The sequence below is a fragment of the Gobio gobio genome (genome assembly GCF_949357685.1).
Source record: "Gobio gobio genome assembly, chromosome: 13".
Classification (NCBI taxonomy): domain Eukaryota; kingdom Metazoa; phylum Chordata; class Actinopteri; order Cypriniformes; family Gobionidae; genus Gobio; species Gobio gobio.
The window spans coordinates 35,201,616-35,225,919 of NC_137106.1; the positions used below are offsets into that span (position 1 = coordinate 35,201,616).

The following is a 24,304-nucleotide window of genomic DNA, read 5'->3' on the forward strand; positions in this document are numbered from 1 at the left end:
GCTTATAAAAACTTCTGTTTTCGGTTCTGTGTTTTTTAGCTTGTTTGCTGCTTTACCCCTTGTCACATATCAGCTTTTAGATATTGTTCTGTTTTTTGTTATAAATCAGAAAGGACAAAGAGGCATGTGTACAAGTCAATGTATCAGAATGGTAATGCATTTTATGTATTGCTCTCTACAACGTCGGACACAAAACGGTACTTAATATGATTAGCCTTTTGCTACGTTATCAAACAGCTAATAATGTGTTGCTAATGTTACACAAACCATGTTCCGGTTTACTATCTCAGCTGCCTTCTAACAATCAGCATCCTTAGAAACGCTTAGAACTTCAGTGGAGAAAGGCAAATAGTTCATCATAACATCGTAATATTCATCATATACATAATTCACCCGCTATATTACTAAATGTACCCGATTGTTCATATCAACTTAAAAATATACCGGGATAACCTGCTCTCTTGAGACTCCCCTGCTTCAGAGCATAGTTAATGATATGCTAAAGCCCGCCCACACGTTGACGTGATTGGTTACAAGGTACTTTGTGATGTAAGAAACACCAGCGATTTTAAACCCCGCTTTTATTCACTGCAGTTTATACAATACTCAGCAATGGTGTTGACTGATGAATTTGCACATGGTTTGTCTTAAAGCATATTAAAAACACCACATAGACATATAAACCACATTTAAAAACTTGATTTTCACCACAGGGGGTCTTTAAAGTGTTCAAAAACCTTAATATTTATTATATGCATTTCTCTTTTTTTCTACCAGATTACTTCTCATGAGAAAAAGGCTCATGATAACTGGGTGAGTTCTTTTCAGACCACTTAACATTGATCCATATCAGTTGTCAGTAGCTTACACAGGGTTCCTACGGGGTTTGGAAAAGTATGGAAAAGTATGGAATTTGATTTGAGTAATTTCCAGGTCTGGAAAAGTATGTAAAAAATAAATCAGAGTATGGAAAAATATTTTTATTTCCAGACTATTGTCCCTATTTCATATTCTAAATATAAAATTAATAATTTCTAAATATATATAATAAATATATACACAATCGTTTTTTTCAATGAATGAAAAACTTGTAGCCTAGCTATGGCAGTAAAGGTCAGACCTGTGTGTTCCTTCCTTTTCACAGTTCAACAGTGGTTAACACAGCACTTTGTAGTTTGAGAAAGCAAGTTGGGTTTGAGGATAAAACAAAGTCGATGGTGGAGTCCTTAAAGGAATAGTACACCCAAAATGAAAATGTGTCATTTATTCACCCCCATGTCTTTCAAAACCATTATATTTTAAATCTGAGAGATTTTAGTCCCTTTATTAAAGGACTAGTTCACCCCAAAATGAAAATGTCCTAATCATTTACTCACCTCAATGCCATCCAAGATATCCATGACTTACTTTCTTCGGTGAAAGATAAATTAAGTTTTTGAGCAACCAACTGAGTTGGTGGCCATTTTGGATGGCATTGGGGTGAGTAAATTATTAGGACATTTTCATTTTAAGGTGAACTAATCCTTTAAATATCTTCATGTGTCCAAGATTTCCAAGATTAACAAAAGTCTTATTAGTTTAGAATGACATGAGGGTTAGTAAATTATGATAGAAATTTCATTTTTGGGTAAATTAATAATCCTTTAAAAAAATTGTGACTGATTTAGCATTTTGATCGTTAAGGTCACAAAAGGCAATATTTTAATATAGGATTTCTAAATATTAGATAGCCTACATAGAGGTTTTGACTCCGAGTGTAACAGACTTGTCTGTGCCGAAAGCATTGTGGGTAAGTGCGTCGCCATGTAGTGCTGTTGTGCTTCGGGAGACCCGAGTTCGAGTCCTGCCTCATGGACTTTTCCCAATCCCGCCCCCCTCTCTCTCCCACCTTACTTCCTGTCTAGCTACTTTCCTATCCTAATAAAAGGCAAAAACGCCAATACTAAATCTTTATAATGTAACACTTGTTAGCAGTTGAATTTGAAAACAATTTATCAGAACAAGTTAAATATGGTCGGAAAAAGTCTGGAAATTCGAGTCTGGAAAAGTATGGAATTTTGAAATGAAAATTGTGTAGGAACCCTGCTTACAGATGTATTTTGTGTCTGATACTCTTTTTATCCTGAATTGTCTGCATTATAGCTAGCCGCAAGGGCAGCAGATCGAGACCTGGCTGATGTCAAGAGAGAAAACGCTCATCTCCGCCAAAGGTGAGATTGGCTAGAGAGTAATTTACTTTAGTATTTTCTGTACAAGAGAAGCAGCATTTATTCATACATCTGAATGTGTTTACAATTGCAGGCTGACTGATTCCCAATTTAAGGTCGATATTCTTGATAAGGATATACGAGAGGGCAGACCTTTATTTAGAGGTCAGATTCTCTGCATTTCCCTTGCATAGTACATGTCTCTCTATGTTTAAAATGGTATTAAACATGATATGCATTTTCCTGTCTCAAAGGTGAAAGATCTCCATATGGACCCTCTCCTCTTAGTCGACCATCCTCAGAAACACGGCCCTTCCTGTCCCCTCCTACACTAATGGACGGCCCCCCTCGACTCTCACCCCAGTTTGTTATGGGTCCAGGCAGAGGTGATAGACACAAATCCATTCCTTTTAAATTCTGGGAAAGTCTCTTAGCTAGCATGAAGAATATTTATTCTGTTATTATGCATTCTCAGTCTTTGGTTTAAGCATGGTTATCTAGCTATATTTTGTGTGTGTGTTTGTGTTTGTATCACCTGCATGTATCCTGTTCAGTTCCCATAAGATATAGTTGACATGTTTGACAGGTCTGATTTCCCACGGTTTGCTTGGTAAATACTTGGTACGTGGTTATTAAGGACTAAGTGCGATATTTTAACATTTACCTATACACTACAGTTGCATGAAACCTCTTAAGTGGTTGTATCCCTAAGGGGGGAAAATCCCTGAGGCAAGGGATTTCTTTAAGAGCGTTGCAACAAACGTCTTAACCGTCACCCTTACCTGTGTGTTTATACTTAGCTTTTCGCAATAGTTAATCTGGCAAAACACAGCAATGGAGAAGCGGTTGCTATAGTTACGAAACCCCACGCAATAAACAGAACCTAACGGACCACTGACTTTTAAACAAGTTTGACATTTACTGAACTATACAGAGTTAGTAATTGTGATATTTGAGTTATGGAGAATATTAAAGGCGGATGACACAGAACGTCCTCGAGCACATTGTTTTTATGAGTCCAGCTACGACACCTGACTGGAGGATGTTCAAAATCCTGCCACTCGCATCGTTTCCCATTAAATGACATTATATATGTCCAATTCGTTGTTATTGTATTGTACTCACGCATCAATGCCACTTTTTTCACAACGTCAGTTTGGTGATTATCCACTGAATAACATGTTCTGTGTCCTAGACACAACGTGTGCTAACCGGCTTTACAGTAATGAAAACAAAAAAATCTAAAACAAACTGGACCAAGGGCAAACAGCATTTTTTTTTTAAAAATAGGGGAAAAACACCCAAGCCTGCCACTATAATAAGTCACTCTTGCGCACAAGATGAAAACCTGCCATGAAATAATTAATTCAAGTGCGCAGTGGAAGTAATGAAAAAAATATGAAAACTTTGAATGTTTATTTAATCAATATACACCGTGTCACATCATACTTTCAACAGGCTTATTTTAATTGATTGGTAAAAATGCACATTGGTAATTCTTTCTCAATTAACATGAAATCATCCATCGCGTTTGAGTTCAGCAGATGACTTAAGGGACCCATTTTGATCCCTTAATTTTTTAAGGGCTAAATGGTTACTAAGGACTTTGTTGCAACGCATAACAGAACTTAAGGGAAAACTTAAGCATTTAAGGGAAATACTTAGTGACAGCCTTAAGATTCCTTAAGTGGACCCTTAGGGTTTTTTCTTGCAACCCATGTTTCATAAGGGTACCCTTATCCTTATAACTAAGGGCTTTCTTAACTTAAGGGCTTTCATGCAACCGGGCCCAGAACTTTGAGGTCAGTTTTTGTTTTTTTTAAGAAATTAATACTTTTATTCACGCATTAAATTGATCACAAGTGACAAAGACTATTTTATTGTTACAAAAGATTGCGGTTCTTTTCTATCATCCAAAAAAATCTGAAAATATTTATCATGGTTTCCATAAAAAGATGAATTAATTAAAATTTCAACTGATGATGATAATAAAAAATGTTTCTTGAGAACCAAATCAGCATATTACATGATTTCTGATGGCTTCTGTAAATTCAGCTTCATCATCAGCACCATCACAGGAATATGATAGATATATAATTATATACATTTTAATCAAATAAATGCATCCTCGATGAGCATAAGAGACTTCTTTCAAAAACAAATCTTACTGACCCCAAACTTTTGAACAGTTGTATAAAACACACCAGAGATTTTACAACTGCTCAAGTGAAAATTAGTATCAATGAGGTTTTGTATACTCTTTAGGTTGTTTATTGCTTATCACTAATGATTAAACACTTGAGATATACCCGTGTCATCTTTGCGGAACAAAATGCACTCTAAACCGTGGGCATCAAACCCTTCCTCAACTTTGAATATAGAAAAGTCCCTTTCTTTTGAATTACCTCGTTAATATTTTGTTGGTTGTCTCCCTTTCCTCCCTTTTCCATTCTTAACTTCCTCAAATATTTGTATGTGCTGTCTCTTTCCACTCCATTCATCTTCCTGCACTCTCACTGTCACATAATCAGCATCCCGAGGCGTGGTAGAGCCCCCTAGTGGTGGGCCAGACTTTGAACGGAGTGGCCCTCACTCTGATAGTGGCTCACTGTCTCCCTCCTGGGACAGGGAACGCAGGGGCCCTCCCGTCCATCCAGGTACAGTGATGTTCCCACTGCTGTGGCTGTCCTGTAGCAGGAAGAAATACTTCTCTAGCTCTCAAAAGTCAAGAATTATTGACGGAAGAACCATGTGCACGTTAACACAAGTGCCCATTTTTACATATTCAGCATTCAGTAGCTTTCTCCGCGCTGAAGCTAGCCAATCGTAACAGGTCATTTACATCGTCTTAAAGGCACAGGATAGCAAAAACTGTTTATTTATGACAGTCAGAGAGAGGAAGGAAATGGTTGTGTGAAACTAGATTATAATGCAATACATTTTTTAATGTTTAATTGTCAATTTGCCATTTATTTATGAATGAATACCATTACCAATCATCAGTTTGGTCTTGTGCCTGTAATTTAGCAAACTGTGCGAAGTGAGAGGCTCATATAAAGGTGTTTCTGTTACTGAAGCTCAAACTCTGTTATTCAGAGGTCGCTGAGAAGCGCTGACTCAGCCACACAGCTCATTGAAGAGTCGCAGAACTGGGCCTTCTTTGTTCTAGACATTTCTGCGTTTTTGGCCTGTGCATCAGGCTTTGTCCCTCTGCCCCCTGCTGCTCCTCACTGCTGGGCCTAATACTGTCGGTTCAGAGGCTGTCGACTAAATATTCAGCCCAGTGATTAGTTATTTCCTACTGCAGGCCTGAATAGCACAGGACATCACTGTATTTTTGAATGTCATTATCATCATGACCATACCAACAGTGGTTGTTTTATATTGTGTGTAGTGCATCATTACCATTGCATCCCTCTGTTCATCAGCCAGTTATTTGTAGACGTGTAATAACTTAAGTTTACTTTATTTTAGTTTCCTTGTTACACGTGTATTGTTATTATTACACAATAGTAATTTAATAAATGACATATACATAAATACATTAATTTGTAATGTTTATTATGTTTAGGTCACTCTCTCCCAGATCCAGGTTTGCCATATAGGAGGCCTCCTCCAGGTCCGTATCCTATGGGTCCTTTGCCTCCTAGACCTCCACTTCCTCCTGAGCCATACTTTGGTGACAAATCAGGTGAGCCTTTCCATGTGACCTCCTCTACAATGTTTGACTTCTCCTCTGCTTCTCTTAAAGGTCAACTGTAACCGTGGAATTATAAATAGCCCATACGACTCATTTATACAAGCCTAGTAATAAATAATAGGGAAAAACTGAGCTCCATATTCCCGTGGTAAATCAGAGTGCCATTATTAGTAGAAACTCCCTGCTGACTTGTTTTTATGTAGCTCATGTAATTGCATTATCAAAGCATGAATGAGCACTTTTTTTCAACAATCCTCAAGAATTACATTAAAATGAAAATGTAAGATTGGGACTTTGGGACTCACAGATCCTTAAAAGTATTAATTCTCTCTGCTTTTTTCAGATCCATCATTTCTAAGAAACAGCTCATCTATCAGTGACAATGAGAGCCGAGAAGTGAGTAAACCTCTCTGTTTTATATCACTTGATGTAGTTATTGTGCATAGCCATAACTCAAGTGTGTCTTCTCACAGGGTCACTCGATGCCTGGTGACATGAGATTGCCCCCTGATCCAGACTCAAGAATGGGACCTCCTCCTGGTCCCCCATTAATGGGAATACCCCGACCAATGGACCCTAGGGACCCACATTTCCCACACAGGGGCCCTTATGGACCTCCAGAGTTCTTTCCCTCTCGTGGGCCTGGAGGTCCCCCCATAGGCAGTAAGTTCACTGTTTCCCCTTGTGTAGGTTGGAATGTAGAAATGACAACATGAAAGTGCATTTTTGAATTTCTGAAATGTGCCTTTTTTTGCAATTAAAAAGCATATTTATTGGGAAATGATTTATATAAATGCTATTTGTAAATTGATTACATTTTATAAATTGATAAATGAGAAATAAATTGGAAAAATAACTGTTTTGATTGATAAAGTTGATCATTATTATTTATAATATAATTAAGTTATTTTTACACAATTTTTGCCATGTGTCATCTTCGGTCTGGTTATTTGACACTGTCCTAGTACAAATTGATATATATTAATATTCTAATATATTTATTTATTTATCTATCTATCAATTTGCACTAGGACACTAAATACACTTCAGAGTTTTGATTCGGTGTCCTAGGACTAATTGGATAATTATTATTAGACTTTAATTTTACCAATTGATTTATTACAAAATAAGACTCAGCTACTTAGATTTTTATATTTATAAATGTATTTCTTCATTAATTAATTAATAGATATTTGAATGGAAGTTTGAATTTGAAGTAGAATCATTTCAGAGTTTTGAGTCTATTTATTTGATACTGTGTCCCAGTACAAATTGATTTATTATTAATTATTATTATACTTTTCCATTAGATTTATTACATGATAGGACTCAGCTACTTGGATTGTTTTTACACATTTATTTAATTATTTAATCTATATACATAAATGGGAATTCGAGTTTTCAATCTGATTATTTGGCACTATTTTTATTACACTTAAATTTTTTTCCACTTGTTTTATTACAAGTTAGGATGCAGCTACTTTTATTATTTTTATTTTATTTTATTTTGACTTTGATTTTTATTTCATTTATATGACCGTGTCATTACAAACTGATAACCTTTAGTACCGTTTCCTCTAGTGCGAGGGCCACTTCCCCCCGGAATGTTTCCCAGAGCTCCAATGCCACTCCCGCAACATATGGGTTATCTGCCACCAAGACCTCTGTCTGACAATTTCCCCCCTGGTCAGCCTCCCAGACCCTCCCCACCAGGCAGCGAGCAGCCGCCAAACCAGTCGCCCTCTCCTCACGATGTCATCTGATCTTCCCATCTCACTCTCTCTTCCTCTCCTGCAGACTGTTTTCGACTTCCTGTTGTTGTGCTCAGGGGGGTGTTTCCTTTGGTATGTAACCGCAAGAGCCTTGTGGTTATCTCTTGTCTTAGTTGAAACTTGTTTGAAAGAGCAAGCATGGCAAAGGATGCAGCACATGCCACTGATTATTTTACGAAAAGGAAGTTGATGTCTGTATTTCAAGTACAGTGTAAGTGTGCAGCCTTTGTGAACCTGTAGGTAAAAAGTCAACAAGACTGCCTTATAGGATTATAGGTGCTCAGGATTGTAATGTTATGATGCTTTTTTTTAAATTGAAGGTAGTGGATGAAAGGTCCTCATATTTGTCAGACTGTATATATAGAACGTGTACTAAGTATATATTGTGAATAGGATGTTGTTGAAACAAGACTTTGGTAACCAACTTGACAAATCCAATAACTCAATCCAGAGAACCGTCCATGTAGCGTATATATATTTATAGTTTCCTCAAATAACAATTCATGCCTTAAAAATACATGGTCTGATGAAATCATGTACGTTAATAATAAAGACATCACTGAAAAATGCTGGATTAGTTTCAGTTTTGCGTGCTAAGACATAAAGCTTATGGTTCTCAATCGTAAAAAAACATGGAAATATCCAGGACATTTTAAAGTGTCATTTCCAGAAATATTAAAGTGCTGGTCAATACTGATAATAGTTTTTCGATTTCAAAATTGTATACTCTGCTAAAGATATTTAACAGTGTAAAGATTAATTACAAATGTGCAAAGGTAATATAAATGTAAATGGAAAATGAGCGTCTGCCATTGAACATCTAAATATGTAAATATTGTTTCATGCTTTCACTTTTACACGATTAACCCATAATTAAGAAATCATAAATGTTCATTATGAATAAACTAATGTGGTGCTTTGGGAAATACCTAACAAATACAAGTTTTTAATTTTGTTACAGCCACTCAGGAAGTACAATGTGATCAGAACATGTTTTACACATTAAGATGAATAAAAATATGAAACTGATAAATTCACATCTGGTAACCAATATCTGAATATACGGTTATCAATTGCTGTTACTTTAAAAATCTTTAACATTTCATTCAGTCTCCCATTGTGAAGAAAATTCAAATGCATTGTATCAGAACTGTATGAACACACCGAGACAAGATTGATTTTTTGTATGCTTTTATTTTACCGATTAAAAGAAAATGCATTCGTTCAACATTAATTCAAATCAACATTCGGCTGGTTTACCCAATATCTGTCAGTTAAGTTTTTCAAAGGTTTTCCTTCTTTATCGTGGAACCTCAAGATCACTTTCTCATTAAAATCTTCCCACCTGGCATGTTCACACCTGTGCCAGAGTACTTCCTGTTTGCAGATGTACATATAAAATCCAATGCTATGTGCTCACCGGAGACAAAAAAGTAGACAGAACACACCTGCCCAAATATTAAACATTTAAGATGGTAAAACCATTTTTGCAAAACAACGCTTATAAACTTTTTTTTTTTCAATGTTCATAAATAGAACCCGGACATGTGTTGCATAAAAGTATATACGTTGGTATATATACGCATATGCAGGTTTATGTTATCTTATTTAGCTCCCCGTTAAGTTTATAAGGTAGCAGTGTGGTCTTAGCACTGCTGGTGCCCCATGATGGCCACTTCTTTATTGCAAACTGTCCTGATTTTAAACAAATGCACAACATTCGTACCACTTATAACTGGGGCCTTCTGGCCAGTCTCATAGAGACCATGTCTGTAACCCACGGTCGCCTCTGAAACTGAGTTGGCTTCCGAAGAATCAAGATCTTAAAACAATAATAATAACAATAATAAGGCCAAGTATCATTGCAAGTTAGGTTATTTCCATTTGAGTGACAGAAGGAAGAAAAGAAAAGAAAAAAAAGCATAAAAGAAAAACAAGTTAAGAGCCATTGGATCGTATGCATTCCGTTTGCATAGTTTTTGACTTCGCCTTTAACGCAAGCCAACCAGAGAGAGAAAGAAAGAGAGGCCCGCGTCGATCTCGAGATCGGACCTGCAGTGGAAACATGGTAACGGTTTGTTTTTACCAAAGGCTGGCGTGAGGTTTATAATCGGCAAGGTAGCTATCGGAAAAAGCTGTAAAACACTGACCGTCTCAGATGGGGTCATAGCAGCCCTCTTTCTCCTTACTACGAGATTGTGAAATGCATAAAACGTTTCTGAAAATAAAAACGCGAAACCAAAAAAAAAAACGAAAAACACTGGGATCCAACTGAGTTGTAACAACCGACTGGTCCAAATCGATCAAGAATAAAAACCTACGTGCGCTCTCAAATGGCTCAAGAATGTCATCGTAGGACCAGTCGAACGCTGATTCTAGGATCCCGCCCCTGCCCAAACCAAAACAGAAAATAATAAAAAAATCATCATTTCATGCAGACATTTGGCCATTTTAGTTTGTTTTTAATCTTAACACGTCTCATAGCAGCTTATAGGTCTGATAGAACCAACCTTGATTTTCAATAGTTAAATTACATTCACTCTTCACAGTGAAACAGGTGCATTGAAAGAGAGATCTAACGTATGTTGACCAAAGCCACAGCACAGCTGTGGATCACCGCCCAAGTCCAACCACCCCTCCCTCCGTTAGTACATTTATCTAATAGTAGTTGTCGTAATACGATAGTAGTAGTACATCTCGGCCCATCAGCCATTGGCCCTGCCCTCTGCCAGCATGCGGGCACTTGGAAAGAAAAAAAAAAAGAAAAAAGTCGTATCACCGTTATCTTTGGCAGCTGACGCAGATGATGCGCTGACAGAAGTTAAATCCAGTGACTTTGTTGAGAATATTCTTCATTAAATGGAAACTTTCATGGTGAGAGGCCTGAGCTATTGGACTCTTGTTTGTTTCCTCCACACGTCTAACAGTAACCCTGAGAATGGCTGTTTCCTGTTCACTGCTGAGGAAGTGGTACGTTTTGTACTGAACACACACCTCCTTCTCTGATGTATGCACTTTTTGAACGTCTACACGACACATTTTCACTCGCACGCACACACACGCAAACAGAGAGAGATTGCAAAACGAGACGCAAACAAGAAAACACTGACGGTTTTAAATATGCCATGTCTTTGAAAAGTTTCGGAGACTTGGTTGACCAGGGACGCACGAATGACGGGTTTGAAATGAAAGCTATTCTGGGTTTTAGGCACGGTATGAATGCTTTAGCAGTTTGTAGCGCGTCACACGCCATCGTTCTCCGCCAACTCTAGTCCTGCGAAATCGATGTACAACAAACAAGCTCACACTTATTGAAATAGTTTTTTTTTTGGTGCTGTACTAAGTAAAAAAAAAAAAAACCTTGAATCCCACTACGAGCACACGTTTAAGAGCATTCCAACATAATCATTACAGAATGTTTGGCACCTATGTCAACGCACCTGAAAACAACATTTTTAATCCGTGGTTTATTCAAAAAGGGAGCGAATTCAACAGACTGTAATCCACAAATGACTTCTCACACAACCCTTTTTGCGTTCTGTGCCACCAACCACGGTAAGCTGCCGTTTTCACCAATGTTGACATGGGTACCACAAAAGGTTGTAAACTTGTCAACAATTAGTCAAGCTGGATCTCTTTACATCAACCCTACGAACAGGCCTTCATATGCCAAGAGTTGTTCGACCTCATTGGTTAATTGCTTCAAATCTTTTTTTTTGGACCACATATAATAAATCCTGACACGATATAAGTCACCCCTCACTTGATAAGCTTGCATATGAAGATCGTTTTCACGCTGCGAAGGTTTGCTTTGGCTGTTCGTTTCTTTTTGTAATAATAAGCGCGGATCTTCCAGGAAGATTGGGGCGATGGCTTCCATTTCAAACCTGGTTTGGCTTCGGGTAGTTGCTACAGCCAAATAACAAGAAGTTCTGAGGCCTGACAGAGTAACAGTTAGCGAGGCAACTTAACGGTTTTAAAACGCTCCACCCTTCGACAATTCGCTTCGTTGTTAGAGCATGAGAAAATAAAGATATGCTCAGGAAAGAGGGGGATTCTGCAGAGCAAAAACGCTACCGCTTTCAAGAAGGCTTTAGTTTGACATTCACTTATTTCAGCTATGCAAGCAACCATGACCTCCCTCGACTGACTTAAAAAAAACAAAAGCAAATAGACAATATATATGTAAAAGCAAAAAACACAGACCTTCAAATGCTAAACTAGGGAAATTAAACGGGTAGAAAAAATAAAAACCAGCAACTTATAAAGAGCATTCTTTCGGGAGAGCTCTCTTTCCTCCAAAAAACACTACAAAGTCTTGCCCATCGAGCACACCAACCATTTGAACGAAGCTTCAACAAAAGCTTTCTGGAAAAGTACCGCAAGTGCAGGAATCCTGAGATATGGAACAAGCAAACGTCTGTTTCCCGCCATTTAATGTTTTACAGATGAAATACCACGGCCTGGATTCAATCCGGTGTTCGCCCTCAATTACGATCCAATGAGGATTGCGCACTTCGGTTGGGAATTGCGGCGACGCTGAACAGACCGAGTCCGAAAACACATTGATTATGATGAAGAAGAAAGGGGGAGTTCAAGGCAACTGTGACTCGAGAAGAACAATTATCAACTGATTGTTATCACTCTTACCAAAATATCATTACCATCATCATCTTCATCTTCCTTGTCATATAATTTTTGCCTACCTGAGACAGACGGGAAGGACTTCTTACAACAAAAACACACATAAGAAAACAAACAAAAAGAGAACAAAACACCTATGGCTGGGCCCAGATATTGTGCTGCAGGGCGGTCAGCATGCAGGTGTCATACACCAGACTGAGAACCTCTACGATTGGTTTCACCAGCAGAGGCGCGTCTACTTCCAGGTTGAGAAAAACCAGCGGGATCTGCGTCCCGAACACGTCGTTTCCATCAATCCTCATTTCTAAATAACAATTACATACTGATGAACAAAGAGGAAGGTTCGTAATTGTGGATCAGCCCGGTCCCTTGGCTGGAAGACTAATCTCCCTATAAAAAGGTCAACGCGAACGTGGGATTTCATCATTGCAGAAGCCAAGAAGGATCAAACTGATAGTTTGAGGTAACTCCACACTTTCTAGGGGGAAACCAACAAACAAACAAAGCGAGAGAATGAACAACTCACTGTACAACTTTTAAGCTAGCTGTATAAAAGCCCCTCTCTACCATTCACTCAATTAGCTACTAAACCAATACCCAACTATACTTTCCTAGTAATAAGCAGGATATATAGATATAGATATAAATATAGAGCTAATACTGATTAAACACAGCACATATAAAGGATTAAATTCACACTACAAGAAGAAAAAAAACAAACAAATCAAAAAGCAATGAAAGAAATAAAACAATATGTAAAATGAGAAGGGCCCATTTAGTGAAAGATCACCAAGCACAGGGTTAGAGAGGGCGATTGGTAACGGGCCCCGGTGCGTCTACATGCCCACGCTGAAACTCTGCATCTCGCGGTGGAAGTGCTGAGTGGGCTCGTTCAGGACCACGCTGTTGTCCATGGAAGGATGCCAGACGCGGCCCAAGCCCAGGGACACCTCCTTGACTAGATTGTGGACGGGATCTCCCTCGATGTACACTGACTGGTCCGGGTCAAAATCGATGCTCTCTTCGGACACCTCCAGGACTTTCAGGTTGGACCCACGCAGGCGAGAGATGGCCACAAGGTTGTGGGACCACACGGTGTAGCCTGTGAACCATGAACAATGACTTAACCCAGAGGACACGCACAGTTAAACGGATACACTTTAAAAATGAGGCAAAAATTACAGGATTCAAAAGCGACATACCAAGGAGTTATTGGATTAATCTCTAAATTTTCTTAACATGGTTAAAAACTGTCACACTGAAATGAAATGGCTTTTTAAGGCAAGTGCTTACACAATTTATTAGTCTTCGTTTTAAACATACATTTTAGTTTAGCTACTTCAGTTCAAATATATTGAATAGATATATTCAACTATATCTATATCCAATATATTCAACTTAGTTTTTGATTTTGAGTGAATGGAAAAGACCTGTTTATATTTGACATTTAGTTATGTTGTACAATTAAACAAAAGTTACTTGTTACTGCACTGGCATTAGCAAAGCTTTTGCTCATTGAACGCAGCATCATGCATAATAGCTTTTGTACATGCAGCCATCTACATCCTAACCATAAGATCTCGCTCTGATCCAGCCATATGCAAAGCATGCTGGGAACTAAAACATTTTCCACCTAGTTTCAGTTAATGCACCAAAAAAACATTAATGTAATCCCAACACAAATTACTCAAGTAAACTTCAATTTTAAATATATTTAAGTTGACTGAACACAATGAAATTAAGTTAGGACAAAATGTATAGCAATGGTGTTGATTTAGCCCAATCAAGTCATTTGCATAAGCAGCAAAAAAAAAGAAAAGAAAATAAATTATTTTTAGCTGCATCTACTGAACCGTAACCACATTCAGACATAGTCGATAGCTTACAGTGTTGACAAAATAAATCCAGGAGCCATTTTGTTTTACTGCTGTTTGGCTACTAAGGTCACCCATTTAAGGATAAATAGGATAAATGAGCATAAATATATTTGGTGTAATTTTCTTGATATTGATATTCATTTGTAAATGCGTCTATGCATCTTAAATTCTATTTATTGTTTTTCTCTATTATTTTACTATTATTATGATTATAATGATGCTTTTATACTATGATTTTATTATTATATTTTACTTATTTAATTTGGTGTAAAGAGTTCATTTTGGGAAAATGTATAATATTGCAATTGTATTAGGCTTTTTGTTAAAACTTTGGATATGCTTTAAAAATAATACTTATATATTAAAATAATAAATGAAAGGCACAAGATAAACAACAACTTCCCATATATATTAGGGGTGTCAAAAGATTAATCGCGATGAATCGCATCCAAAATAAAAGTTTGGTGTTTACATAATATATGTGCGTGTACTCTGTTAATTATTATTTATTTATTTATATATATATATATATATATATATATATATATATATATATATATATATATATATATATATATATATATATATATATATATATATATATATATATATACACACACTCACAAGCATGTATATATTTAAGAAAAAAATATTTTTATATATAAACATTTATATTTATATATATTATAGATTATATAAATGTATATACAGAAAATACATGAAAATATTTCTTAAATATATACATGAATGTGTGTGCATTTATATATAAATAATAATTAACAGAGTACACACACATATATTATGTAAACACAAACTTTTATTTTGGATGCGATTAATCTTTTGACAGCCCTAATATTATATATATATATATATATAAATGAAAAGGTATTATGGGAAGTTGTCCCATATCAAGAATCAGTGGATTGTCAAAGGCAAGTGGATTTTGTTTTTTTAAATGTCCACTTACCATGGATGATTAAGACAGCGAGGTGCACACAGCGCCAGGCGAGGAGCACCAGCGGGTCCTCGTTGCGGTTGACGCTGAGGTCTGGGAATCCAGCATCATCTCTCATCAAGATGAAGTGGGTGAGGGTTTTGTGGTACTGCTGCGAGATGAGCTCTATGACACCATCCGTCACCAGAGTGCTGTAGCTGTCCAGGTGGATCCGCTCCAGGGGCACGCTGGGCTTCAGCACACGCAGAAGGTCCTGGCTGCACACATCCATCGCCATGATGTAGACGCGCAGGTTCGTGCTGCGACGGACCAGGGCTTTCCAATCGTCCTCGGCAGCAGTACCATCCAAAGGCTTGACATCCAAAGCAGCGCCGTTGAACAAGAGAGAGAGGCGGTGGAGGGGTGCTCGGTCGCCGCAGGCGAGGAGGCGGCACATGTCCGAGGTGAAGTCGCAGAAGTCAAGCGACAGAGACTGCAGGTGAGCGAGCCTTTCCAGTTCGACTGTGGAAATCAGGCTGGGCAGCTGGTTGTCGATCAGACTGAGGTGCTCGAGGGAGCTGGTGCTGGCGTTGGAGAGGGAGGCCAGAGAGCAGGGAGTCACCACACCGAGCATGAACGCGGATGACAGCCACTTCATCTGCCTGCTGTTGGACAGGATCTCTTCAAAGAGCTGCTGGATCCTAGAACAACAGGATGAAGACGTACACGCTATAAAATAGTTATAAATCATCATTTTAAAAGATAAATGCAAATGCAGCACAATTTGACAAAAACATTGACTACCATTCAGAAGTTTGAGAAAGGTCTGATTATTATAATTTTTTTAAAGAAATTAATATTTTCATTCAGCAATGATGCGTTAAATAGATCAGAAATGACTGATGATCAATAAATACATAAAAACATTTAAAATAAATGCGGTTCTTTTGAACCTTTTATTCAGCATAAAATATAGAGCCAAAAATATACAAGCAGCACAACTGTTTTCAACACTGATTATAATAAGAAATGTTTCTTGAGCATCATTAGAATGATTTCTGAAGAATCAAGATGAAGTGGGTGAAGGTTTTGTGGTACTGCTGCGAGATGAGCTCTATGACACCATCCGTCACCAGGTGGATCCGCTCCAGGGGCACGCTGGGCTTCAGCACACGCAGAAGGTCCTGGCTGTTAGTGGTCCTGGCACTATTTTTCTCAGTGGTAGTCAAATTAAAGGAGGAGAAGTTTACAATTTCTATACCACTAGTGTCAGAAACACTAAACCCTCTCTGAGACCCTTATCACACTTCAGTGCAGCAGTGTATCGCTACTTTCGGTACTAATCGCAACGCAATCAAAACTAATGTCTGAATCCTCTCACAGGTGGTACTGCAGCGATCCAGCTGCTTGAATTCTAAACAACGTCACCCTTACTTCAGTTTTCACGATTTCCCGACCCCAAAATAATTGAGGAAAGCGTGGGTGAGACTGATATGGCTGATATGATGAAGGTCCAACTTTTGAAATAATACGTGGGTAGTAGACCTAGGCATTTCAAAACAGAGGATGTTTACATCTCATATCTTCAGCCTGCTGAAATGTTCCCTTCCAACTAACCTGAAGCAGTCCAATGCTAGTCTTCTCATTAAGTGTTTTTCTCTTATAATATATTTCATACCTGTTGAATTTGTTCTGTTTGACTTTACGTAAATTAGCCATTTAAAAACATATTGCTTGAAAAATGCCGATATAACAAACCAATGGTTTATTAATGAACTGCGTGAAGGCACTGAGCTGTATAATCCAAGCTTATAATGTAATATTCCTGCTGCGCTGCTGTCTGCGTTTTAATGTTAATCAAACAACAAAACACCAAAAAAAAAAAAAACTTTTGTAGGCTAACTTTCATAAGGATTTATTTCCGCGATGCCAGTCATAAAAACGGAATTTACTGCATAGTGGAATGCCAAAAAATTTATTTTGATGAATAAATAAAATGTAGGTCAGTACACTTAAATCGAATACATCTCCATCTTCACGTGCTCTCAGAATTATTGTAATTGCGAGTTTCCTAGGAGAAAACTGCACATGAACGCCCTCCCATTTCGATGAGCTCGTAATCCCGACTTCAGAAGTGGGAATTATCAAATTTCCGATAGCACGTGAAATAAAGTTCCGATAGGCAGCAATAAACACACACAGGAACTCAAAGGTCTTCACGGCAACCCGTCAAAATAAAAATACAGTCTAACAAAGTAATTGTGACAGGATTAATGTTGTACAGTAGAATTTAGCTACGTCTCAATGCAATAATAATATATGTATTTAATGTATACAGTGAAGAATATGCAGTGTTATTTAACATTACTTAAAAATCTTGTGCATCGTATCTTCTGTTGTATATATGCATTTATGCTGGCCTGCTGAATGTTAAATGGATCCAGTCGATGTTCATTAGAAATTATTTGATAATGCAGCAATAAACTAGCTAGTAGGCTATAAGTTAATGTATGTTTTTTTTTTATTTTGTTGATTTAAAACATGATCAAAACACTATTTTAGTGACAAAATTTCAAATAAAAGGGCAAGTGACAAATATCGGTATCGGTCAATAATTGTTAATTAAAATCGGTATCAGCACCGAAAAATCCTATCGGTGCATCCCTAGTAGTAACCATGTTTTTTTTGTGGATTGATTACCATTTGTATTACCACAGTTACTACAAATACCATGGTTGAACTACAACTTGGTTTTATTTGTAGTAAAACTATAGTTCATTTTCGTGAGAGCAGTTTTAAAATAGAAGAATGAATGTAAGGTAACTGCCTTAAAGAAAATGAATGATGTTAAACATTTAATTGATCTTAAACCATGGGTCTCAAACTCGCGGCCTGTGTTGTTCTGAAAGCACCTTTTTGCGGAGTCATTGCGTCTGCCGCACTGTCTGTGTGTGTGTGTGTGTGTGTGTGTGTGTGTGTGTGTGTGTGTGTGTGTGTGTGTGTGTGTGTGTGTGTGTGTGTGTGTGTGTGTGTGTGTGTTGGCTCGCCCCTCCCTCATGCATTATAATTTGTTGACACCGCATGATTGACAGGAACAGAATGTGAGGCTGATCAAGCATTCGAAACGAATGTGGTCTAACAGCGCTCGTCAATGTCAAAATGATTGAGCTGGCCAATCAAATCAAAGTAGGCTGGGTTTACGTTCTCTTTTGGCTCGTGCACACTGCACAGTCTTCACACACAGACGAGCGCGTCAATGTATCGCTTAATGCCGTTGCGGAGAAAGACTATTCTTTCCAGTGAAATCACAAACCAAAATGCACAAACGTGTCCATGCTCTTAATATACAATCATTGATAAACATCTTTGATTTACTGTAAAATATGTTAATAATCTGTAAATGTTTATTCTGACTAAACGTAACTGACCTAATATTTTTTTAATGCTATTTTCATATTTTTATTCTTAGAATTTGTATTACTATTTTCTTGTTGTGTTTGTATTGTATATGTGCACTGGAAGCTTCAGCACCAAGAACAATTCCTTGTGTGTGCAAGTACACTTGGCAATAAAGCTCTTTTTGATTCTGATAAAAAAAAATAAAAACTATATGATGGGGGATTAGAACCCGGAACCTTTGACACGGTTTACAAAAATTCTCCCATCAGACCACTAGGGAATTCTAAAGTCAACAGCAGATCTATGTATTTATTCACTCATGCGAAGAATCTCGGGACTAATAATATATTTGATGCAAATTAATGCAAATATTGTTTGCAAATAGTCCCAAAATGATTATTTCCCAACTAGAATTAGACCTAGAATTTTGTTCACTGTTCTGTTTGACCTGGTTATGGCCTTGCTGTGAATTAGTCTCAACCTGGCTATGGTTCCTCCTTGTTTGACCTGCTGCTGCAGTGCAAGCTTGCACCTGGCTGTTGCTGCCACATTTTGCCTAACCCTGGTCGATACGTAGACCCAGATATGTTGTAATTTTAGACCACCCACAACTGCATTCTCTTAGGATCCTCTGCTCATTCGTAATTGTCGTGCCTATCGATAACGTGTTATCCGTCCTATTTGGTCCATCTTCCATACCGCCTCTTGATGGACCCCCGTGTTGTTTCCTCTTTGTTCAGCTTGTAGTTACTTTAGGGAGTCATTGAAGCTTGTTGCTCCACAGACATGTGGGTAGGGCAACTAGCCCCGCCACCCCTGGTGCAGTCTTTCCTGCTGCCAGCCAGTCTTCACCAGACTTTCCTGGTAGTCAACTGCACGGTTCACAGTAGTCACTGGTAATCCAGCCTAACTAGTTGTAAGCACAGGTAGGAATACCTGCAAGGCATTTCTGCCTGACACACCTCCGACGGTGCCATTTGGGCTGGCTGCAGAGTCATCAGCCGGGAGCCACCCTTCGTTGAGGTTTCGCTCCTTTAATCCCGGAACATCTCCGGGTGGCGGGGGCGTCTCCCTACCGCCCAGCCTTAGGATCCTTCTCTCCCCCACACCTTGCTCTACCATCTCTGCTAGCTCTTTTAGTGTCTTTGACAACCTGGCACCTCTGACACCTAGAGACTTCAGGAGCCGTTGCATGGAGGATCCAGTGAAGCCTCGACAGCCGACTTCCACTGGGTACGTGACAGCATGCCACCCTGCCTCTGCGCACGCAGCTGATAGGTCTGCGTACTTCTCCTTTTTCCCCATCTCAAAAGCAGACCATATTTAAAAAAAATTGAGTAGGCAAGAGAAGCCTATGTTCTAAAGAACCCGTTCATGTTCAGAAAGGAATGTTCAAATTTAAAGGAACAGTTCATGTTCAGAAGAAACATTCATGTTGAAGAACTGTTAATAATAAAGATTGAGATTTTTAATACTTGAAACACTTTTTTTGTTGAATACTTGATGCGGCCCAGCCTGGCCCAGAGAATAACCAGTGTCATTTTGAAATCATCCTCTGGACGTTTACAGCACATTGAAAATATACATAACCAGAAGAATCGATACATGGCTTCAACGCAAACTTCCGGTTTTCAATTCCGCTGTGATAAAGGTCTAACTAGAGTTATTTTAAACATTTGTTTCCATTCATACCATTTTAAAGGGGTCATGAATTGAGAAATCACATTTTCCTTGATCTTTTGACATACAAGAGGTCATTGTACTATAAAAATATCCTGAAATATCCTTTGAGTTTCAAAACTCAAAACTTCCTCATTAGTCCAAAAACAGCTTTTATTGGAACTAAGCTGCCCAAACAACTCGCTTTGGATTTTGTCACATTATTAAGCAACAGTGCGACGAAAGACCACCTCTGCAGAAGATGATGTAGCCTACTTCAACATCTCCCACTGATTCACGCATATCATGTACAAGTCAAAATGAGAGTGACGCAAACACAGGATTACTCCAGCAACAAAACCATAGAGAAGCCTCTGAGGATTACAAGACGTTTCGAAGTGCCAAGATGTGGAAAAACAAGTCTTTGCTGGCTTTCGGCACAGGCTTTTCAGAGAATGAAAATAAAAGATGATGCAGTGACGACTATATACCGGATCCGACAGTAATCTCGCAAACACACAAGTGTGAGTAACTGTTTTTATCATGCGTCAACTATTGCTTTGTCTATTATTCCAGATAGATTGCAGAGCTACAGTATAAATACTCAGTACATATCAGTCAAACTGTAATAGTTGTGGTTTGCTGTTCCTTTGCTGTGCCATTTATGGGGTTAATGCGTTGGATTATCGGATACGGAAGAAAGTATGTAGAGAACGCTGCTATCGTTATAGTTTTGATTTAAGACATTCGCTGTAATCCTGAATAAAAGCTTCAGTGAGCGACATCTGTTTTGTCATCAGGAAGACATTACAACACGACTCACTGCAAATGACAATGTATACGGTCTTCCGTTTATCGAAAAGGATGATCGATGAATAGCATTTAAGGAAGACAGTGCGACAAACTATGGTACATTTATTCATAATTAAATTTACTCAAATCACTGAGTTATCCTGCATTTTTCAACATTGGAAGTTTTCAACAACAAAAAAAATCCCAAACGTGGGACATTAATAATTATTTTAAAATGCAATACTGTTACCCAATCATAGTAGTGGGCGTTTAGTTCCAAGTCTTGAATGCAACACGCCCATCACAACTGAGTGTTTGAAAGAGAGGGTCAAAAACAGGTGAGAAAATAGCTTATTAATTCTAAATTAGGATGTTTTTGATGTAAAAATTGACCCTAGAGATTTTTTTTTTTTAAATGCAGTTCATGCCCCCTTTAAATAGCAGGCAGTATAAAGTATATACACTGTGCAGTATGCTAGTATTCAATTAGAAACACAGCCTAAGACTGACTACAATTAACCTACAAGTACCTACAGTTAACAAGATGGTCGGAATATTTGCAAGGCCAGCTTGCTATCAGTTTACATGAGTGAAAGGAAGCTATAAAACATACTCTTTCATTTTCTTGCCCCCTTGGTCAACCTGGCTGAGGTAAGAGCTGTCCAGAATCCCGTCATCCTGAAGAATGCATGTGTCACCATAGAGGCTCAGCTTCTGGAGGTTTCTAGAGGGTGAAAAAGAGGAATTTGTAGTTGTCTTGGCAATGTAAACTTGATGCAATGTATGAACATCATTCAAGTCACATATAACAGTGTATATGTAAAATTGACCACAAAAAATAAATCAATAAAAATAATCAACCAATTCATTTTGTATATAAATTGTCAAACTAATATTCAAACTCTCGCTACACCAAACCACCAATATTCAGCTCTTTTTCCCTGTTCTTTACACATTTCAAACTAAAGCCTATTGTTTACAAGATGGCAGGTGCTGGGCTACCCTTCTAGTGCTTTTCTATTGTACATAAACAGAATTGTAGGTTACGATCAGCATCAGGAAACATCTATGAAGAGCATGCAAAACAAAGCCAGTCTTGTTAAAACATTGTTTTGGAAGATTGTAAAGATTCTGTTAGAATGTTAACAATGCAGTAAAGGCTTGTGGGAGTTCGGCCAGCACTTTTACTCCTTAGAACCAGTATTTATTTTATGTTACCAGTGCTTAAGACAGTATAGATCGAATTAGAATGTTTTCAGGTACTTCTATTAGTTATATTATGGTTTTACTAATAACTATTCATTAAGTACTAATACTTACTAATATTATAGTTTACCAGCTTGGCAAGTGAACGGACATTAGTATCTATCTATCTATCTATCTATCTATCTATCTATCTATCTATCTATCTATCTATCTATCATTACTAGTAACATTTTAATCTAATTCGTTTTTAATCTTATTAGATGATGTATTTAACTATAAATTAGTCATTTTAACTAATTACATGTGAAAATGTAAGCAATTATAGCCAGTTAAAAAGACACTAGCAACAGGTGGAATAGATATTAATGTCTAAAAAATAGGTACAACTAAGATTATACATTATAAGAAGTTAAACAGTAATAGGTAACAGCAACCATGTGAATAACTGGTTGAAAGAGAAAATTTGACATCTGAAACCGAGATCCCCAAAGAACTCAATGGCAAAGAAAAAAAACCGCTATTTGTTACCAGTAACATTGGAATAGTCTACTAGCATCCAATGAATAGGTTCTAGTGACACCGAGGAAGATACGAGTCACTATTGGATTGCCTGCTTGTAAATAGTGTTATTAGTAATATAAATGTCTAGCAACAAAAATAGATAGTAGTCAGTAGGGCTTGTCATAAGAAGTGATCGCAGTTTGGTTGTGCACAAAGCAGGCAGCCATGCGATGCTTCAGCCATGAGCGTTACGTAATGCGCAGGGTTTGTTTATGGCTGCTGGTGCTGATCAAATGTAAGCAAAGCAGCCAGAAAGGATTTGTAATGCCAACGCATGAAAATCATGCCCAGATCCATATAACGTTACCTGTTATTTCGCAGGCTGCCGAGCACACACAACACCTGATCCAAATATGTCACCATCGCATCTTTCGCGAACTGCGGGTCACTCTCGACGGCTTCCATTCCGTGCTGCAGCGGGCGTAAGTAGCCGTCCACCGGGGAAAACTCCAGCTGCAGCTCCCGCACGAACGAGCCGAACTTGCGCATGAGGAACTCTAATCGCGGGGTTTGTTCTGACCCAGAGCCGCCGCCGTTGGTTCCGCCGCCGACGCGCAGCTTGAGCTCCGTCCACAGCGCAGGGTAGAAGAGACACTCCCTCCAGCGAGAGCATACGGCCGAGGCCCGGAGCTTGTCTCGGTCTGACAGGAAGGAAAATATGTGAACAATAAGCTCACTGGGTAGCGCCAAGGCTCCGACGGTACTGCACAGAGCCATGGCAGGAGGCTGGAAAGATGCAATGAAGATTAAAAACGTTGAAACCGTTACACAACTCCGTGCCTCTCTTCTCCGCTATGTTACTGCGCTGAGCGAAAACAAACAACTGCGCGATGATGAGCTTTGCTTTCAATACTAGTGGATCAGTCCACTTTCATTTTCCGAATAGGGCGGTTGTCTGAAGATAATGTGTGCGTACTGAGCGAAAATGAGATGGAAATATATCTTATTAAAGCACACATACTATTAGACAAAATATCTGTGCCTGCTAATACTAATTGACGGTGTATTTCGTGTATTTAACTTTTAGTCAATTAGGTGGATGCAGTGGTTTCTTCCGAGAATGCCTTATTTTTGCCATACAACGCGTGGCCGAAAGAGGGCGCAAGAATTGTGCTTTTACCACCCACTGATTTCTAATCCCTTTCATAGCCATGTGCACATGGTAATATGAGGAAATAACTTCTGGAGACCTGGAAAGGATCAAATTAAAAATGTTTTAATTAATGGAGACTTAAACAAAATACATGATATAATAAATGGGGTTAGTTATTTTAGGATTCCAGAAATAGCATTAAAAAAATCGATCTTTTTGATGCCAGGTATCCATAAATATGACAATCCTCTGCAAATTAAACCCTTCATAATAATAAAAAGACCTTTATTTCCATGTACAAAGACCTATTTACACTATGTGAATTAAAAAAAATGTTTTATATAAAGACAAAATGTTTGCGCATTTATAATGTCATTGTGTTAAAGTCAAAAGAAATTATAAAAATATTCTGATTCTAAAATAATCCATATTATTTCATATATTTTACAGACTAAAATAT

The 24,304-nt window shown here is 38.1% G+C and overlaps 2 protein-coding genes across 3 annotated transcripts in view; one reads left to right on the top strand and one right to left on the bottom strand.

Annotated features, from left to right (window-relative positions):
- Positions 1–8,911, top strand: part of mia2 (MIA SH3 domain ER export factor 2) — a 27,012-nt gene extending 18,101 nt beyond the window's left edge. For both annotated transcript variants that reach the window (XM_079832996.1, XM_079832995.1), the window contains exons 21-29: positions 778–813; positions 2,143–2,210; positions 2,302–2,372; positions 2,462–2,593; positions 4,739–4,864; positions 5,779–5,898; positions 6,251–6,303; positions 6,381–6,570; positions 7,489–8,911. In XM_079832996.1, coding sequence (XP_079689122.1) covers positions 778–813; positions 2,143–2,210; positions 2,302–2,372; positions 2,462–2,593; positions 4,739–4,864; positions 5,779–5,898; positions 6,251–6,303; positions 6,381–6,570; positions 7,489–7,670 — 978 coding nt within the window. In that variant the 3' untranslated portion in view covers positions 7,671–8,911. The remainder of the gene's footprint in view (positions 1–777; positions 814–2,142; positions 2,211–2,301; positions 2,373–2,461; positions 2,594–4,738; positions 4,865–5,778; positions 5,899–6,250; positions 6,304–6,380; positions 6,571–7,488) is intronic.
- fbxo33 (F-box protein 33) lies at positions 8,879–23,578 on the bottom strand. The gene is made up of 4 exons (XM_079832997.1): positions 23,059–23,578; positions 21,598–21,708; positions 15,168–15,835; positions 8,879–13,425 (listed from the first exon to the last, which is right to left on the bottom strand). Exons 1-4 carry the CDS (start codon positions 23,466–23,468, stop codon positions 13,160–13,162), a joined length of 1,455 nt encoding a protein of 484 aa, XP_079689123.1. The 5' UTR covers positions 23,469–23,578; the 3' UTR covers positions 8,879–13,159.
- Between the last annotated feature and the right edge of the window lie 726 nt (positions 23,579–24,304).